This window comes from Larus michahellis, chromosome 5 (assembly GCF_964199755.1).
Source record: "Larus michahellis chromosome 5, bLarMic1.1, whole genome shotgun sequence".
NCBI classification, from domain to species: domain Eukaryota; kingdom Metazoa; phylum Chordata; class Aves; order Charadriiformes; family Laridae; genus Larus; species Larus michahellis.
In genome coordinates this window covers 43,571,619-43,590,350 of record NC_133900.1, presented here as the reverse complement: position 1 = coordinate 43,590,350, position 18,732 = coordinate 43,571,619, and the positions used below count along the sequence as shown (strand labels likewise).

The 18,732-nt window shown below is 38.6% G+C and overlaps 1 protein-coding gene across 1 annotated transcript in view; it reads right to left on the bottom strand.

The window, feature by feature from the left end:
* Positions 1–221: 221 nt before the first annotated feature.
* CPE (carboxypeptidase E) overlaps positions 222–18,732 on the bottom strand; it is a 59,531-nt gene continuing 41,020 nt past the window's right edge. Inside the window, exons 2-9 of the mRNA XM_074589826.1 lie at positions 18,033–18,229; positions 16,073–16,240; positions 15,006–15,123; positions 13,831–14,013; positions 7,487–7,626; positions 4,927–5,026; positions 2,547–2,665; positions 222–1,436 (exon numbers count right to left, since the gene is read on the bottom strand). Coding sequence (XP_074445927.1) covers positions 1,338–1,436; positions 2,547–2,665; positions 4,927–5,026; positions 7,487–7,626; positions 13,831–14,013; positions 15,006–15,123; positions 16,073–16,240; positions 18,033–18,229 — 1,124 coding nt within the window. The 3' untranslated portion in view covers positions 222–1,337. The remainder of the gene's footprint in view (positions 1,437–2,546; positions 2,666–4,926; positions 5,027–7,486; positions 7,627–13,830; positions 14,014–15,005; positions 15,124–16,072; positions 16,241–18,032; positions 18,230–18,732) is intronic.

Below are 18,732 nucleotides of genomic sequence, written 5' to 3'. Positions count from 1 at the left end.
TGATCTTGAATTAAAATAGACTAGCAACAGTGTGTAAGCTTTCAAACAGACGAGATGCTTAGTTGCTATCACGTAGCGTACCGGCAGCGGTTTCAGAAGAATTATACCAAACTTGCACCCACTGCACTTCATGTGTATTCTCTGACTCTGCATGTTTCACTCATCTTAGACAAAATACTGAAGTTAATTCAAAGTATACTAAAAAGAATGGGAGAAAGAAGGAACTTTTAAAACCACAGTTGCTTTTTTTATTATCTTCAAGTATTTTGGGAAAATTTCATCACACTGAAAGATTTCTCACTTAGATATCCTGCTTCTAGCTTTAGATAAGACTAAGCAGCAAGAGAAACAAAGTCGGAAACGAACCCATTCTTGGCTTATGAGACTAAATGCATGTCTTCGGTAGACTTCCCTTTCATTGTCTAAACTGCAATGTTTTCGTAGCTTTTGGTGAACATATGAACTTATGGCTGATTATCTAGACATCACTGACAAATGTAAAGATTACTGAAAAGGTAATTATCTAATTAAAACAGCCATCACCTGAAGCAATCGTTTTTTCTTGCTGTAAAACACAAGCAGCATATTAACAAGATGCACAAGCTCCTCTTCTTTGCCCATTCAGAAGTTTTCATTTTGTTAGTAAGTCATGAGAAATAATTAAAAACTGATCTTGAAATATCATTAACAGTTTAAGGAATAAAGCTCTGCTATTTCCTGAATTCTTTCCATGCCATCTTTAATAAAAGAGCTTACGCAGATTCCTTCTTCTTACTAAAATGAAGTCAGCTTATGTTTCCTACATAGTTAAATAGCCCCAACACCAGACACATACAAAATGTTATACTGAATTTTAATCCTTGCAAAACAGTATTACACCACACACTGTTATTATAAATCTTTTCAATAACATCCATTATAGAACTCAGTAAAGAGCACTGTCTACTACTATGCACTGTCAAATATTTCTGGCAGTATTGGGAACTGACTACAGCATATTTCTTTTTGAAAAATCAAGAGTTAACCTACATATTCTGAACTTGCAAATAATACACAACAGATTGTACTTCCATATAGGCGGCAGAGACATTCACTCATTTTTTTCTGATTTGTATATAAGAGTAAATTTTCTATAACAATATGAAAGAAAATTAATAACTTATTTATATAGCTAAGAGGCTAGTAGTTATTTATAATCATATTAATCAAAAGATGACTTAAAAATTCAAAATTAATTATTGTGAAGTGCACAAAATCTAGAATATAGGGACCTTCCACAGTACATTATACTAAGTCAACATATAATAGAATAAAAGCTGTAAAGCCAAAATCTTAATTTAAAAATTTAGTGTTTCTGACATCATCTTCCACCATTCCATCAACTCTTCTTTCTCCTCTTCTTTCCTTTCAGACAATGACTCCAGTTCAAAATCAACCTGCATAAGAGAATCAAAAACATTGGTAAGATTTGCAGAGAGAGAGAAGTGTAAGCTTTTAAGAGTTACTTACTGAAAGAAGCTGTTTAACACAGACATGAGGTTTAGGCAGGTACCTTCCATTTTAGGCTAGGTTTATTCCAAAGTCTCTCAGGGCTGATTTAAATATGTGCAATACTAACATATCAGTACAGTACACTTATCTACAAAATGCACATAAGTGAGTGACATTTCTAAAAGAAACCAGACATCTGTCCAGTTTTGACTTGTCTAAACACTTCAAAAAAATATGAGTCCATGAAATTAAATTTGAATAATAGCCAGCCACAAAAATCTTCTAGCGTATAATAGAAAGTATCATCAGCATATTGCTAACACCTAGCAATGCAGACCCCCAGCATATCAAAACATATATTCAATTTTATGCCATCAAGAAGATCCAGGGAACTGTTCTGACACATGGCTCATTAGTGTAGATACGATGTGCTAGTGTAGTATAACCTAGCATACGATACACGCTAGAGAAATAAGCATTTATTTTAATTGTTAAGAGTGGAATCCACACCTTACAGAGGATTAATTAGTAATTCTTCCAAATTCTTAGATGCAGCCTAGGTCTTATTCACTATATGTGTTAGCTATCTACACAAAGCAGAGCTCCATCACTATTTTTCTGCACAGAGATGAACACTGGTTTTAACCTATGCAGATAGCAGCTTGACAATTTAGATTAAAAGTATCATATCTCAATGAAAACCTCAACATCTCTTACTTTTTGCATTGCAATATTTAAAGATACTCTGTAATCTTTTATCTGATTGGCTATTCACACATCAACCAATAAAAAAAAAGTGTAAGTATCCTAATATTACCCCTCTCTGTGTCTTTTCATTTTAAATCTCCAACAGGAGATGCAATGAGCGTACAATGAGATTACTCTCAGTTGCTTGTGCAGCAAGTACTAGAAAATTAGATTTCCAATCTGTCTTCTAAATTAGCATATTCTGAAAAATCACCTCGTGCTTATATGTACACCATGAAGGAAAGAAAAATAAGAGACTCTTTTTTACAAATAATAGATGATAAACCAACATACACAGGAGCACTTACCACAACAGCAGGGCTAAAGGGCACAGCCACTTTTTTAGTTATTGCTAGATAGCCTGGTGCTGAGGCTGTAAGTTTGTAATTTCCAGGCACAAGCAATCTCCAGTAATCACCATCCTTGGCTGTAGAGAAGAAGAAAAAAAAAATCCAAATAAATATGTATAAAACTAATTACACATTTCTTTTGTCCTGAAAAGATTCTTCTGTAAGGGCCGTATGAACATATTACAGATTTTCTTCTTCTTTTCAGGTAACCAAAACACAGATTTAAACTCTGAAGTTGTGCTGTAGCCACCATGAAAGATTTTGCCTGCTGAGGCTGAAGGTTCTCCAGCACACTGAAGAAAAGGACAACATGGGACATTATTCTACCTCAAAGGCACCCTCAGCCAATGTACTGCTCTTGTAAAGTGTCTGAGTTTCAGTTTGCAATGCAATGTGAATTTTGAATGTCCCCCAGTATTCTGAAAATCCAAATGTAAATACATCTAATTATCATCAAATTTAAATAAACGGGACCACTTTTTTCAATTTATCTTGCAGAGAAAGCTATAAATCATAATTTCCTAGAATATTCCATGCGTATCATCCCTGAAGCATAAATATCTACATGTTTCAGTATCCAACGTCTAGCGAAACAAAGAAATTAAAGTTTGATCCACTCGTGTCAAAGAAAGGCTCCTACTGCACTGAGTGTTACTGCAGATCATCTTTTTCAGTCTCAGAATAAAAACGCATCATCCTCCTCTATAGAAACGACCCTCTCCCATTTTCACAAAGACTCACCAGAAGTGGGGAATCATCTAATTTGTCACAGGCTAATACTCTGAATTTCTCTACCTCCAGAAAACATTGCAAGGCTGTTCTAAAGGTCAGTTAGCAGTGCCATTTAAAAGACTTGGCCATGCTCTTACTGCCAGTTCCTTAAATGCTTTTTCAGCACATCTGCAGCTTCGCAGAGCACAGAGGGAAATGTTACTTAGATGTCTGCAATTCACATGGTCAAAAAGTGTCAGTAGTCAGTCCAGTTGTTCCCAGACTTTTCTCTTCATAAAACAAAAAGGGAAAAAATACTGCTGCAGAGCTATGATAATGATCTATTCTAATTCCTGGCACTGGAACAAAGCTGAATTTTAACTCATGAACAAAGGAGCAGGGGGAAAAAAAGCCAAAGAACATTTATCCTTCTTTTTGAATGTGCTAAAATTCAAGTACTTGTTTTCCTCGCTGTTTTGACAATACATGACTTCCAGACTTATACACACACAATGATGTGAGAGGATTCATGATTAGGTGCTTTTCTGTACCATAGAAGCATGAGCTGTAATACCGTATGCATCAGTCGTACCTCAAAATACCTCTTTGCACAGCTTACTCCCATTTTATTATCCCTGAAAATTTATTTTCAGCCTTTATACTTTTTGCCTTCTTATATACAGTGAAAGAAGGTGGCTAATGTTATCATAGACTGTTCTCGTGCTTGGCAGGAATGCTGCCCTCTTTGCAGGTGATGTGAGAACAAACACAAATCGAAGCCAATGGAAGGGTCTGCTAGTCCTGTTTCATAGTATTCTGCATCTCCGTAACAGTATAGTAAGACATATCATTGAGAAAAGGACCGTAACGTAAGCTCATGCATAAAGCAATGACATTTTATTATTGTTTTTCTAATTAGTATCTTGTGCAAACAAACAAAAAAAAAAAATTGTCATTCCGAGTAAGAAAGCATAGGTGTCCAGAGAAGCTGCAAGTTGGCACTGTGTGAGCTACCTTTGAATTCTTCCCTAGAATAAAGCACATCACCAAAGAGGTGACATAGAATTTTCTATGAACAACATGATACTTTCCACTTTTTAGAATCACCCTTCAAAAAAAGTCACATAATTGTAAACAGGAGAAAAAAAAATTATCTTCACAGGAGAAAGTTACGTAAACTGAAAATCTGTCAAGAATTTACGTACCAAAAGGTATGATCACATCACAAGTAATATAACAGTTTGGGACTAAAATTTAGCCTTCAAACCCAAAATGGCACTGTCAATGGGACTTTAAATCCTGGCAGAGGTGTGAAACACTACTTGCACCACAAATTAGAAGACAAACTAAGCATGGATAACCAAGAGCCACCAGAACCAATTCACGCCAGAGATCTATGAAGTCCCAATAACCAGTGTCCAGCTACTTTGAGAGCAAAATACAAGAGAAAGATTCATGAAATCCTGCAGGCAACAAGCTTCTTGAGGCACAACATGCCTGTCCTGGCTTCAAAATGGTGCTCCCTTAAAGCTTCAGGCAACAAGATCTGAAATGGCTCCAGGCTGCCAAGCAGAGGGAGAAGCAGTGTGTTCTAGCACTTCCTGTTTTGATGAGGTACAACACTCACCTGATGTAATGTCATGGCTTATCCCCTCCACAGAAATTGTAGCATTTGCTATCGGATTGCCCTGAAGATCTTTAACAAACCCCTTCACTCCTCGATGAATCTAAAATAAATAAATAAAGTCAGCAACACATGGGAAACACTGGAAAATTCTTAAGAAAAGATGGCATTTTTGTCAGTGAAGTATCTATTGATATATCTAACGATCCATGTTATAGGTCCCACAGTCTACATGCTGACAACTATCAAGGATAATTACTAAACATCATAATGGAACAAATGGTGAAGAGGAAAAATAATTCAGCTGGTAGTGCTAATTTCTCTGTGAAATGCAAGCACTTCTCAGAAATATGCAGCAAATCATAATCATAAACACTGACTTGAAAGTCTTTGTCACTGGGGATTAATGAATGTGCTGAAAAGCTTTGAAAGGCAGTCTAAAAAAAAAAAAACCACTTTTTTTTTTTTAAAAAGTTTCATCAACTGTAAGATTTTAGGACTAATAATGGACATAACTGCTTGAAAGTGAAACCTTAACAAGGATAAATGCAGGCACTTGGGCTTCGATGGGCAATGTCTATGTGAGATGCTTGAGGTCTTTATTGTGCACTCAAAACATCCAGGTCTTTTAGCTGGGACCACATAGAGTCACAACACCCCCAACATGGCCTGTAAGAGAAAGGTGATGGTGGGTCATGTCCTAGTTCCTTCTTGCCTCTTAGGCAACATACTCAAAGCAACAGCACCAGCAGCACCTAATCTGTCTTTTCCCAGCATATATGAAAATAAAGCACCGACTTGGCTGCAGTGTGTGGAGAGACCAGTCCTGTTAGTATTTCTTAAGCATGATCTGAAAGCAGACTGAGCTCCTCAGAGGCAAGACACTGAGGATCAACCACCTTTTCACAGCTTGAGATATGGAGCTCTCAGCGTTCAAGGAGAATGGGACGTTTTGAACCTGTGCAGAGATGCATCTCATTGGGAGCCTGGAAATTAAGCGGGGAAGTGCTGTGGAGTTTAGGCTTCTCTCTGATTCTGTGGCATTTGAAAAGACTTGTGGATCGCAAATTTTGTTTTGAGATTTTGACATTCCCCTTTACGAACCTGTATGGTGTATTCAGCTCCTATAATTTAGTTCACCAGATTCCTTTAAGTTACACTGTGGGAGAAGCCTGACACAGATTGGCTTAGAAAAGCAGAAAGTACATATTTGCACTGTCCTCAGCAGTCACGGGGGAGCTGGAGCACAGAGCTGGACCTCTTATCCTGTAGGAGGATAAAAACCATTGCCAGATAGACCATCTGAACTTCACGGATAAAGCCAGCAGCTCCGCAGGAGCAAAGGAAGTTGGCAAAATAACCTCTTACACATCAGTAATTTTGAAAATGCAGTGACATCATAGTTTTCCATGAGTCAGAGAAAATTAACCCATGTGCAAAAGAGCTGAACAATTTGAGGTGGATCCCATAATAAAGAGGTAAAAACATGCAGGGCGGATACAGCTTTTTTCTCAGCCTACACACAACTTACTAACAGTATAACTCAAACATTTTAAATGTTCAAATATTTAAGATTTCTGGCTAACTACAGCATTTCTGCACAAATAAATTCTTAAAGAAATGAATGTATCATGTGACCAGCTCTGCTAACAAAGTATGTTTCTGACTTCACAACCCAAATGTGCAGCCATTAATGATATTAGATATATTTGTGATCTTTAACTACAATATCCAGGTTTCAGAAATTCAAAACTCCCACACTGTTTGGAACAATCATTTCACTGTGGCCTGTTACATTGGCATGGAGTGATGAAAAAACCAAAAACCCACAAACCAACAAAAAAACCCCCGAAACCAAAACCAAACCACACCAGCAAAAAAACCCAAACCCCAAGCACGCACAGAGATCTATTTCAGGAGTCTTACCTTCTAGAACCCCATTAGCACAAGATTATCTAAACCCACAACTACGTTTTACACTTCTCACCAGATTTTGTATAATTTTTAATGGAATCATCATATAGACAGCTCTATGTTGAATATCAGCAGCTCATGCCCTCAGAGAGCAGCGCAGTATCTACAAAGCCAGGATTAGAGATGTCCCCTGACATTACACTGAACTGCCTGGCAGCTACAGTCTCATCCAGCCATTCTGGGGCCCTGTGCATCCAGAGCGATTCACGTCACGTCTGTAGGCACACTTTGCTATCTGTAGAGGGCAACCCATCTCCTCTTAGTATACACATCAGTGCTGGGGAGACGAATGATACACTCTGGTGATGTGTATTTCTTTTCATCGAGGAAGCCAACACAAATCATATAAATTAAATGTCTGTAACAGTTTAAGTAAGGTGAGATAAATTCCACATTATAACATCTTTCTTCTTTTCTTCTATTCCACATGCTCAGAAAGATCACACAGGATTTACCGCCTTAGAGATACATAAGCATTACGGAGCATCAATTGGATTAATATGAAATGTTGAATTAGATGTTCACACAGCACAAATTTTAGAAGTTTCCTGTACAATGACTAGAGTTTTACCATCCTCTTTTTTGTTACCTGCTCGATGTAATTGATAAGGGAGTTCTTGTTGTCCTCCCAGTAGCCCTTCAGAGTTTCTTCAGGTGGGAATTTTTCACAGCTCAGCTCCACTGTGATTTCAAAGCAGTTGCTGCTGAGATAATTGAAATCCTGCATTCCTACAATGCCAGAAAAGAGAGTTAGTGTTGCATTTTGCATGGTTCTGAGGTAAACAGAGTAAAGGGGGACACGTGAGATGCTGGGGCTGTTAAGAATAGCTATAAATACTATTGGTGCAGTTCTATTGAATCAGCTTAGTTCTCAAATCAGAGGCATTAAATCAGAGAAACCAACAAGAGAATTCATTCCCAGGGACATTTTCTTCCCAAGGAAAGCTTAGAAAGACTTAACATCCAGCCTGTATACTTCTACCTGATGTTGCACCTGCCCTGTATACTCCTACCCGACATATAAATTACTTTTCTTTCTTTTGAGGAACAGAAAATTATTTCTGATTATGGCTAAAATATTTTCAGATGAAAGTAAAATGTGATCACTTTGTAAACCAAGAAGAATGACAATTAATTATAAAGCAAATGAAACATGATAAAGTGCCTTTGAAAAAGAGGTTTATAAAGACGGGTCCTAAAACATGGGGTTTTTTCTCTGAAAATAGAGGGTTTCATCTTACAAGAAAAGCATCTGATTGCTAAGGAATATTCTTTGTCAAGCTTCTCAGCATAGATTCCAAATATTTATGATTTTCCACCAAAAAAAGAATTAAAAAAGCAAACTTTCTACAAACTTCATTTATAGGGAAATTTTTCTGTCAGTGGATTCTCAAACAGAGGACTGAAAAGACGGCGGCTACCAAGCATTTTGAGCATTCCCATGGTGGTCACTGAGGGATTATAAAGCGCTTCAAGCACAGCTAATTCATTCAGCCCTATGTTCCCCCGTGCAAGCTACATACGAAACCTAATGCAGTCTCTTTACCAAAGCACCGTTGTTGTGCACCGGTCCAGAAACGTCCAGAGAGCTGATGTCATATCCAAAAGAGAACACCGAGGGCAGCGAACAGATTGAGTCAGGTGGGATTTTGCCAACACATTAGAGTGAATCTATTTTTGGTCAACCAGGCAATGAGACTCCCTAACTACTGATATGAACAGGGACTTTTCAGATTCCTAAAAGAACCTTTTTATTTCTAAGCCTTTTTTAAGTGGCTGAAAAATGAGGACACAGGAGGCAAAGATGCTCTTGGGAGGGACGGCTCTGATGTCCCAGCAGGCAGAAAGCAAGATGGACCATTCAGCAGTACACAGCGAGAGAGCAGCAGAGTCAGGAGTAAAATCCTGACGGCAGTGCTGACTGCCAGGCATCTGTTCCAGACACTAGATAATGTTGTTTTTCTTGATTTTTGCCTTTCTTCTATAAGAAAGAAAGAATCCATGAAGAGAAGAACTGGGAGCTGAAGGGCATGATGTAATTTTACTGTGGTGCCAACAACTCGTTGACCATTACTACTCCAATTCTCTGGAAACTTCTCCCTCATCCCCATGTCCCAAAGCAAGGGATGCCCTAATTTCTCAAGGACAGAATAAAGAAGCAATACATTTTCCAGTTTTGTGCACAATGTCCATATCCTATAGTTTGTTTCCCAGCTCCTGTCCTTGTCCACAGTTTGTATGTGTTGCTCCCGAAAAAATTCAGCTTGCATCACCGAGCTGCAGGTGATGATCTGAATCTCTGGGATGGAGAAGGGGGTGAAGGGAGCCTGGATCTAAACTGTGGCCTACTACACCTGTATTCTGGAGAGCATCAGGCTGCTACATACAATTTGCACTCTACCTGCCTATTTAACGTGGCAATTAGGTGCAACATCCAAGAAATCGATATATTTCAAAAGATTTATGCAACTCTGCGGCAACCTTGCTGCCACTGGTCAAGCTCTCTAACTGCCCTGTTCCTTCTTGTCATGCGCATGGCGCACATCACATGCACGCACACCACCACACACCCAAAGCCTCCCATTTTAACAAAGGATAGCGCCAGACTAGCTTTACTGTGCTTTAACAGGGACCACTCTCTGAAGATCAGAAAGGCTTAGCAGGCCTCAGGTATAACCGAGATTCATGCCCTTCACTGCTGACCCCAAGTAGGACTTTTCTTTGAAACTGGGCAACACACACACTCTTCTGTTGCACTGCTCCACTGTCCTGAAGGATGACAGTGTCTCTATGTTAATACTCACATAAACAAGCTTAGCATATGCAACAAAATTAATTTCTTCAGCTTTTAGCAAAAGGAACTCCAACCTTCACAAAGAAAGCGGAGCGCAGGGTGTGCGCCTGGCGCCCAGGCACCAGAATTACTTGGACTTTGAATTACAAGCTACAGCACTAAGCTAGTTCAGCTTCTACACATAGAAAGACAGTAGCTTTCAGCAGGACTGGATGAACTTGAGCCTTGTGCATAACAGGGAGAACGTGTGCCGCCTCCTCCTACACATGTACAAAATCCTAAAAAAAATTTACCTAACATTGCTTAAAAAACTGGTAACTTGAAAGGTAACTGGAGTTAGGAATGAATTAATGGAGTGCCAAGAGTGATTTGACAGTATCTGAAAATAAAGACACTGAAACAATAGCCTAATAGTACAGCAATGTAAGCTGCTTTGAAATGCTATTTTTGTAATGACACAAATCTGATTAGACTCAGGTGACTCTGTAATGACCGAACAAGCAGAACAGGCATGTGGCTAGTTAGTACTTCATTGCTATCTGCTCTTCTCATTTATATGTCCAAATAGATATTCCACACAAAACATACATTAAAAAAACATTATCAATGTTGAAAAGTTATGCAACCGACAGCTAAGGAAATGCCAAAATTAAAGCTGGCTGTGCAAATTTAATTTGGCTTTCTTGTGCATAACTGAAATCATTAATTACACACTGACAGGGAGAGGACCAGAGTTAAAAATAGCATGGATTTTATGTACAGGTTTGTTTTTCCCCAAGGTCTGGTGCCTAACGGGGCCTTTCCCGAACATGGAAGAATGACCTCTTTGCCTTTGCTTTCTGCTCTGTGAAAAACCTACAAGAATCAACTAATTACAGATGACAAATAATACAAAGCAAGTGTAACAGGCATCGTGGTCTCAGATTTAGCACCAAGATGCTGTTGGGGGAGCTACCTTTTCCATGTCCCTGCTACAGAGAAGAAGGTAACTACTAACCAGGTAATGGTGAGAAAATTCTCAAAGTGTATTAAGCGATGGAAGCAAGTGTCAAATATTCCTGTACATCATCTGCTCTCTCCACCCCAAAACCTGAACGGAGAATTGGCCACCTTGCCTGAGGTTGATGAAGAAATCCTAAGATTTGACAAGAGGGAAAGACAGAACATGAACGCAATGGAGGGTTCATCTTTGCTTCCAGTTTGAGACAAGGGCTGCTACCAGATGCTCAGCCTTACTACTGAAAGAGCACAGGTATTCGGAAAAACATAGGCAAAACCAACTCACACGAGAGAACCACCCATATACTATCCCTGCATACTGAGGAACCAATGAAGACTGCTGCTGGTCCACCACGTAGTGCTGTCTTTTACAGAAGGTAGAAGTTCCTGCAGGCGAGTGATACGGGCAAAGAAATTGATGCAACATAACTGGAGGCACCATAATAAGCTCTACAGGGCAACAGCAACTTTAGTAATTTCTGAGGAAGAAAAATCAGCCCTTCCTAGGTCAGAGCTCTTGGTCTGAATAGGTACTGTCCAAGGCGGCATCTAGGAGAGCAAAGTCTCTCTCACTTGGCTCAGCTTTCCTCTACTCTCCCCTTTTTCCTTCCCTCACCGCTGCTCTGCTAAAGCCATGCACTCCTTTCTACACCAAACACAGCTCCGGTGCCTACCCTCACCTCTTTTCTATCTCTATTCCCAGTCACGTTGCTGCAGTTTTCCTCCTTTCTCTACAAACTTGTGGCAAGGCCTCTTGTTTTGCCTCTGTTCAACCCAGGGAAATCACACAAGGATGCCAGACAAACCTCTAGATGCCCACAGGACACTGAGCTACTCTCGCCCCCTCGCAGGACCCAGAACAGCCCACAGCAACCCAAAGGTGCAAAGGCAGAGAAGCACCACCTTGGCTCCGAATCGGAGCAGATCCCATGGAGACAAGGTCCCCAGAGAGTTCCTCTTGATAAATTCTGAACTCTGGTAAGGATATACAATGAAATACTTCTCCTAAAGCAATACAAATGGCTTCTCAATAGCTTATGCCACTGCTAACTTTGAGTGCGTTATCATATGGATAGCAAGAGGTCACTGATACAACAGGTAACTCACATGCCACATTTCAGTTTCCAGACAGAGATTTTCAGACTAAAGCTTCCAAGAAAATTTTCACTTGAGCTAAGCAATGTTCAGTTATTTTCCTTAGCACTAGACATGGAAACGACAGAACTGTTTTTGCTGAATTATTTTTGTTTTTTTTAAGTCAGCCTGTGGCAAACATTACCATGGAGGTTTTGTTCAAAAGTCACAGCTTGCCAGTTGATTTCTACACATGGGGAAAAAAATAGACTTATGTTGTATGGTCCAAAGTACATTGTTGCCTCTCTATTTTTTATTAGCTGTACCATATTAGGGTCATAGATCCTGGTTAGTACTAGGATTTCTGTCTACTAACTTCTGTACAAATACATGAGAAAAAGGGCTCGCTTGGGGAATTTGCAGTCTAACTTAAAGTAAGATCCGAAAGGAGGAAATAATTTCAACTTTCCTACAAGTTTTTCCAATGGAAAAATGTGCCTTTGGCTTGTGCAGTTTAGTCTGAATCAAAGCATTTCATCAAAACAATGGAAAGACTGTTTTTTATAGCATTTTCCTAAGGAAAAAGAAGCTGAAGTTAAATATGTCCATGTTTTTGTAGTTAATACTTAATATTTCATTAAGATGATTTTTGGACTGAATTGAAACAAAAATTAACTATTAAACTGCTCAATGTTTTGTTTATATTGAGGTTTTTTTCAAATTATGCAGACTCTGTTTTGTCAAGGGTGTTTTAATGGTTCCAATTTGAAGTACGTGGAAAGCTTCACACAAAGGGAAATTTTTGCTTTTTAGTCATATTCAGAAATGTCAACATTTCATTTCATACCCAGTCCCTGGTACCTGTGGTACTACAGCAGAGGAAACATGCTGCTCCTGTGAAGATTGGGAATAACAACTCTAAGTTTAAGCAGGCAATTGCTGGCTGTGTGAGCCCTACCAGCCATTGTTCTGCTTCTAATTTTTTTATACGAGCTTAATTATTTTCCTCTTCTAGTGCCCCCTTTATTGTAACAGGAGCAGAGCTCGGCTACCACCTAAGCTGTCCTAATGCTTTGAGAGATTCCTACTTATTCCATGTAAAAACTTAAAATTCATTCAGAAACTGTAATTGAATATTAAGAGGAAAGGAAACAATAAAACTGGTACGTGTGTTCCAAGTTATCTGGTACTAACCACAAAGCCAATGCACAGGAAAATCACTCCAACGTAGTTGAGTTTCTAGCTCAGAAATCCCCAGCTCAGTTTTTGCTCCAAAGTTTTGTCTCAGTTTAGCAGACACAGAAGACTGAAAAATTTAGCTATCCCCAAACCTTTTTTGCCTCAGTTTACAAAGAAAATGATATATCAAAATTCTTAGTAAAAAGGAATGATATGTTTCATTTCACGCTACTCTTCCAGACTTCTCCTGGAAAATTATCCATTGATGCGATGATGAGAGCTCTGCTGTTCCTCTTTGCACGGAAGGCTCTACCAAAGTCTAGGGGAACACTACCTGGGCAGGAGTCAGGTACTAATTGAGCTGCAAAGTATGGAGATGCAATTATCTTCATGGCTGGATTTTGTTCACACAGAAATCAAAAGCCAAACGCCCATTGCCAATACCATTGCAAAATCAGGCTTCTCCACCTCTTTCAAGGTTGGACACTTTCAGTATTGAGGTTAAAACGAACAGTCAGTAGCCTGCTCTCTCTCATTAGGGCTTACCAGGGGATTTTTTACTCTTTTTTAATTAAAAAAAAAACCCAACTCTTAAGCTCTCATGATAGCATGGCAATCACTCACCCACCGTAGAACTAGTAAATTTGCAAACCTTGTGTGGAGAAACTGTATAAAAAGCAATAAAAGAGGAATATTTTAATAGGCATCATGATGAGCTTTATGGGATTGTGTAAATGTACTGTGGTGAGTGATCTTTCTCTGATTTAGCCTTAACCACACCAAAAGTTGTGAATTTATTGCAGTATTCCAGTCTGTAATTAAACTAGTGAAAACTCAAGCTTAAAACAACCACCAGAGACGCTGAACCCCCACGCAGTGGGGCTCACCTCCCGGGACGCTGTACCATGCACCACCATTAGTTGTTCCATCCACAAAGCTGCTGTCATCGTCATTTTTACGACACGGTGGTCTGTTTGGATCAGACATAGCAGGATTAAAAGAAGAATAACTGCGAGCCAAGCTTTGAAAAATGGCATCATCGGGGCAGGAGCTGTATTCGTGAGCGCTGCCTAGGGAGGAAAAGCAGTCCAGGAACAAGGATTATTAAAAGGGCAGTCATACCGACTGGGCTCACAACCTAGACTACCAGCACTGCACAGCAGAACTGTGCCTGGAAATTCTCTGTACTTGGGTAAGTGCCCTATCTACTCTAGCATTATCTTAATAACATTAACATTTCCCCGATACTTCATCAATGGGACAACGTGGTACAGGCAATTATTAAGGTGACTATTCATACCAATCTTAATATTTATGAAAATATTAATTTCAAAGCGCACCACAAAATCTAAACTATTCTAGGGTTTAGATATTTTCTTAGTACACGCAGTACATAGAAAAAGGTCTCTCCCTAGTGAATTTTACGGTGTGATGTTAAAAGAATTTGCAATTAGACTGTGAGAAAGTAGATTGAAGGAAGACAATCGTAAACAATACCATCATCTTATAACCATTTCAGTCATGCGCACATCCCCTAGTGGCAGAAGAAACAAACAAATATTGCTGTGTGCTAAATGATAATGCGTCTGCCACAACGTGATCCTTTTTATATAGAACCAATACTGAGAAAGTGGGAACAATGATAGTTATTTCTATTAGCACACTACCGCTTTCAGAAAGTCACTTTTTAAAGGTGCAAGTAGAGAAGCCTTAGATCATTCAGGCAGCCTAGGCACATCTCTCGCGCTTCAGTTAATAGGGTACAAACAGCCCCAGCTAATTTAAATGCTAAGTTGCCATGATTAAAATATCTGAGGGACCACGATTCCCTCAGGTATTACATCATTTTTGTGATGTAACTCTACTGAAGCAAACTAACATCTTCAAAACTAGAAAACACAGTCATACAGCGACTAGCTTTGAACGTGTGATTAATGTGCTAAAATAAGTCATTACAAGGCAACAACATGTTTACAAAGTGGACCTTAGGTTGCAGTGAAATAAGCATAGAATGTGATTTCTATCTATCTCCTACTATTTCACGTTAACTTCTATTACATACCACTCCGAGTCTCATCATAAGGATAGTTTGCGACAAGGTCTCCTCCATGAAGATTGGCAGAGAGCACAAAGGGAATATCCATAATCCAGTGAATGACACCTTTTGTTTCAGGAGCGAGCTATAACAAAATGGCATTACCAGCAGTTACAAATTGATAATTCAACATAGAAACTTATTCAATTATGTATAGTGGGCTTAATTATTATCACATATATTGTGCAAGACATTTAAATGAACAGCAATTTTATTTTGGCTTCAGAGAGAACAAAATCAGTCCTTTACATCAGATTCATAATTACAAATTAAGTAGATTAATATGAGTCTAAAACTGGTGTAAATTAGTTGAGAATAAGACAGCAAATAAAGCAATCTCAATCTTATATTTCTTCCCATTATGGCTAAAAAAAAAAGCCTACAAAATTTTAAATCAAGGAAAACAAACTAATTCAAAATAAACGTTGGTAGGCTATTCTCTGCACAGAAAGTAAAATTACTTCATTTAATAATTTGAATTTGAAGACAGAATATGGTTATTTAGGCCACAATCCTATGGGACTACACTCACAACACTATATTTTCCAGAACCTCCTCTGAGGGTAAACACAAGAAGATAAAAATCCCTCCAGATATACGCCTGTAGATTTAAGGCTTAAGCTTAACAAAAATGCATGTATTGTATGTGAGAATAGCTATCTAGCCAGCAACGCAATTAAGCACAATACACAAGTGAATTTCTGGCAGTGGTAAAAATGCAGAATATCTGCAAGAATAGCTTCAAATCAAGGCAGAAGGCTACACAATCTCTCGCCTTAAAAATAAAAGATGTTTTGAGCGAGGAATTGTCTAAGGATTAAGCAATGTGGATCAAAAGAGTTCACTACAGCAAGCCATTTTGAGAAAAAATTCAAGAAGCATCAGATGGATAAATTTAACAAAATGAACAAACTATTTAGAAGAATGTGAATCGTAAAGACCATACACACATCTCTTCAAGGTTGCTACATGTCTGCTTGCATAAAAGGGAAGAGATGGGCACGTAAGTGACCCGATACTCAGCCCCTACTTACCTTAGGATTCTGGTCCACAGCTTTTTTCATGTTTTTCAGCAGATGGTTATTCGGGCCACCTTCTTTCTCGTTAACATAGACTATTCTATCAAGATCAGGGAAATTTCGGTTTAGATCTATCCCTTGGGCATTACTTCGGCCTACAAACCAGTCTTTAAGTTCACCGGGCTGAGTGAGAAAAGGGAACAGAAAGAGAAGGGAGATGAGTAGATTCAGGAGATTACATATCAAGCTTTATACGGGTATGTTTAGCCATGCAAATTCAAATCATGGGTTTATTTCTCACATTCTCGAGAATAAGGAGGAATCAAGTGGAAGTAAAAACTTCTGAAGCACCAAGAGGTGAGTCACCCTTATTTCTTCCTAGAACTCTGTGGGAACAAAACCAACCTCTGTTTCACTGAGGGTCTCGGAGGAGAGGATCATTCTCATAGTGGCAGATCTGGACTAAGGATGGGCAAAATTACCAGCAGCATCAGATTTTCCAGTGCCTGCTGAGTCTTCCCCTGAGACCTGGCTTTTCCCCATTGCCTCATGCCCATGCTCATGAATTACAGACCTTATCTTAGTGAGCCTCAGAGCAGCTGTAGATTTCTCAGCCAGCCACAAGGAACATCTGCACTTGTTTCAAAATTTCTCTAAATAGCTTCAAGGTAAAGAAGGACCTTAACTGTTATTTACCTAAGATTTTTATTTTTATGGTGTCTGTCAGCTTCGTTCACTGCAATGGTGACACTGAATAAAGATGCAGTGAGAATTTTTGCAAAAATCTTTTCTTTAAGCCAATTCCCTAAAACAGGTTTTGGGTTGCATTAAGGAAATGCCTTCAGAACGCACAGGCTTCCCTAGCTGGTCTCTGTAAGGTTTTAGTACTGCATAAAGTAGGTTTAATTTGATTACTGTTTTTAATCTTGGGGTATATTGAATCTATTGTCACACACTGTGTACAGGCTCAAGATACTTCAAAGTTAGAATAGCAGCACTGAAGCAAATTGTATAAATCAAATGTTAGGCAAACATGTAAAAGCAAGTGTACTTTGACTAAGGAGCAAAAGTTTCAAATAATATTATTATGGTATCTCTACAGAGAGAGATTTCAAAGAAGTAAAACGCTGCACCAATTTGAGGACAGCTTCTGCTTCGTTGCCACGAGAGGGAGACATACGACTGGGTATGAGTCAAAAGAGTTCTGTCGTTTTGGAGTTTTTTTTAAAGACTTCATGAGAATCAGTTAAATAAAGATCTTAATACGGTTACATTTGTTTAATCACAAACAAATAGTCACAAAAAAGATTCAACATTTCCATAGTAATTTAAAAAATAAATGCATAATACATACCAGAAGCTTTGTAAAACAGGATCCTATTTGGCCTCTATTTGCTAATTCTGCATTAACACATTACGTGTTTCTTGACTGAGTTGCCATCCTAAAATACATGCTAAATTTTCTTGACTAATACCTTAATTAAAGTACCTGAAATTTAGAATCGAAGTTATTCATATTAAAAAGGTGGCTCACAAAGTTTGCTTGTTTTGGGATCAAGCTCTGATGAATGTGACTAAATCATGTAAGTGCATTTACATGACAATATTCTTAAAGGAAACATCAACTTTCCCTCTTCTACCACTTTGTATACCATCATGTATAACTAGAAGTTACTTGTTTAGGAAGCAGCTCAGTCAGTGAACTCAGATGAAAGACTATGCATGAAACATAAACATTATATTTAAAATACAGTAAACTCACTCACAAGAGAGACGGCTATTTGTTGAAAACCCAAGCATGAAATCCTCCTTGTTAAACAGAACAAGCCTACTGTACTATTAGGAAATACTTCAGTTATGCTGTTCCAGTCAACAGTCACCACCAAGAGTTCATGTACCTGTAAAACTGCTAGTCCAAGTGTCATTAAGATCCTAAGGTTGACATAGACATTGATAACTATTCTTATATACAAACCTGGGATGCTGCCTTCTCAAAGCCATCCGGGTTCAAAGACGGCATGATATGGATACGTGTGCTATGGATCAAGTTGATAATAGTTTCATTTCCTTTCTGGTATTCATTACACAAGTACTGAGCCAAGAAGATGAGCAACTCCCTTCCGACAGCTTCATTCCCGTGCATATTCCCAACATATTTAAACTCTGGTTCTCCTGCAAGAAGGAAGAAGAACATGTCTTAGAACAACACATAAAAATCACCCATGGCCTAGACCATACAGCACACCTGTGATGCGGGTATCAACTGGTCACAGTATCCCCAATAAGGTAACAAGGCTCCTTCAGAAAAGTGGATTTTGTTTTTTTCCTAAACTCTAGCTAAACAAATAATTTATATTCAGCTGTTTGCCAAAGGCAGAGAAAGAATAGGCAGGAAAGAAAAGAGGACAACACAATATGCCAAAATAAATACTAAGCACAACCGTTAACATTATTACTGTTGAGACCTAATGGAATTGATGCCTCAATACTACAAAAGAGTGTCTTGATCAGGTAGTTTTTAAATATATAAACTAACACTAACAGAGCTTCTTATCTTCAATATATTCTCAAAGATTAGGCTAAGCTTATCACACTACACATGCATTAAATAGCAATTCTTTTACCAAAGCACCGCCAGCGAACAGCTGTTGATCCTAATGATCTGAATAGTCTTA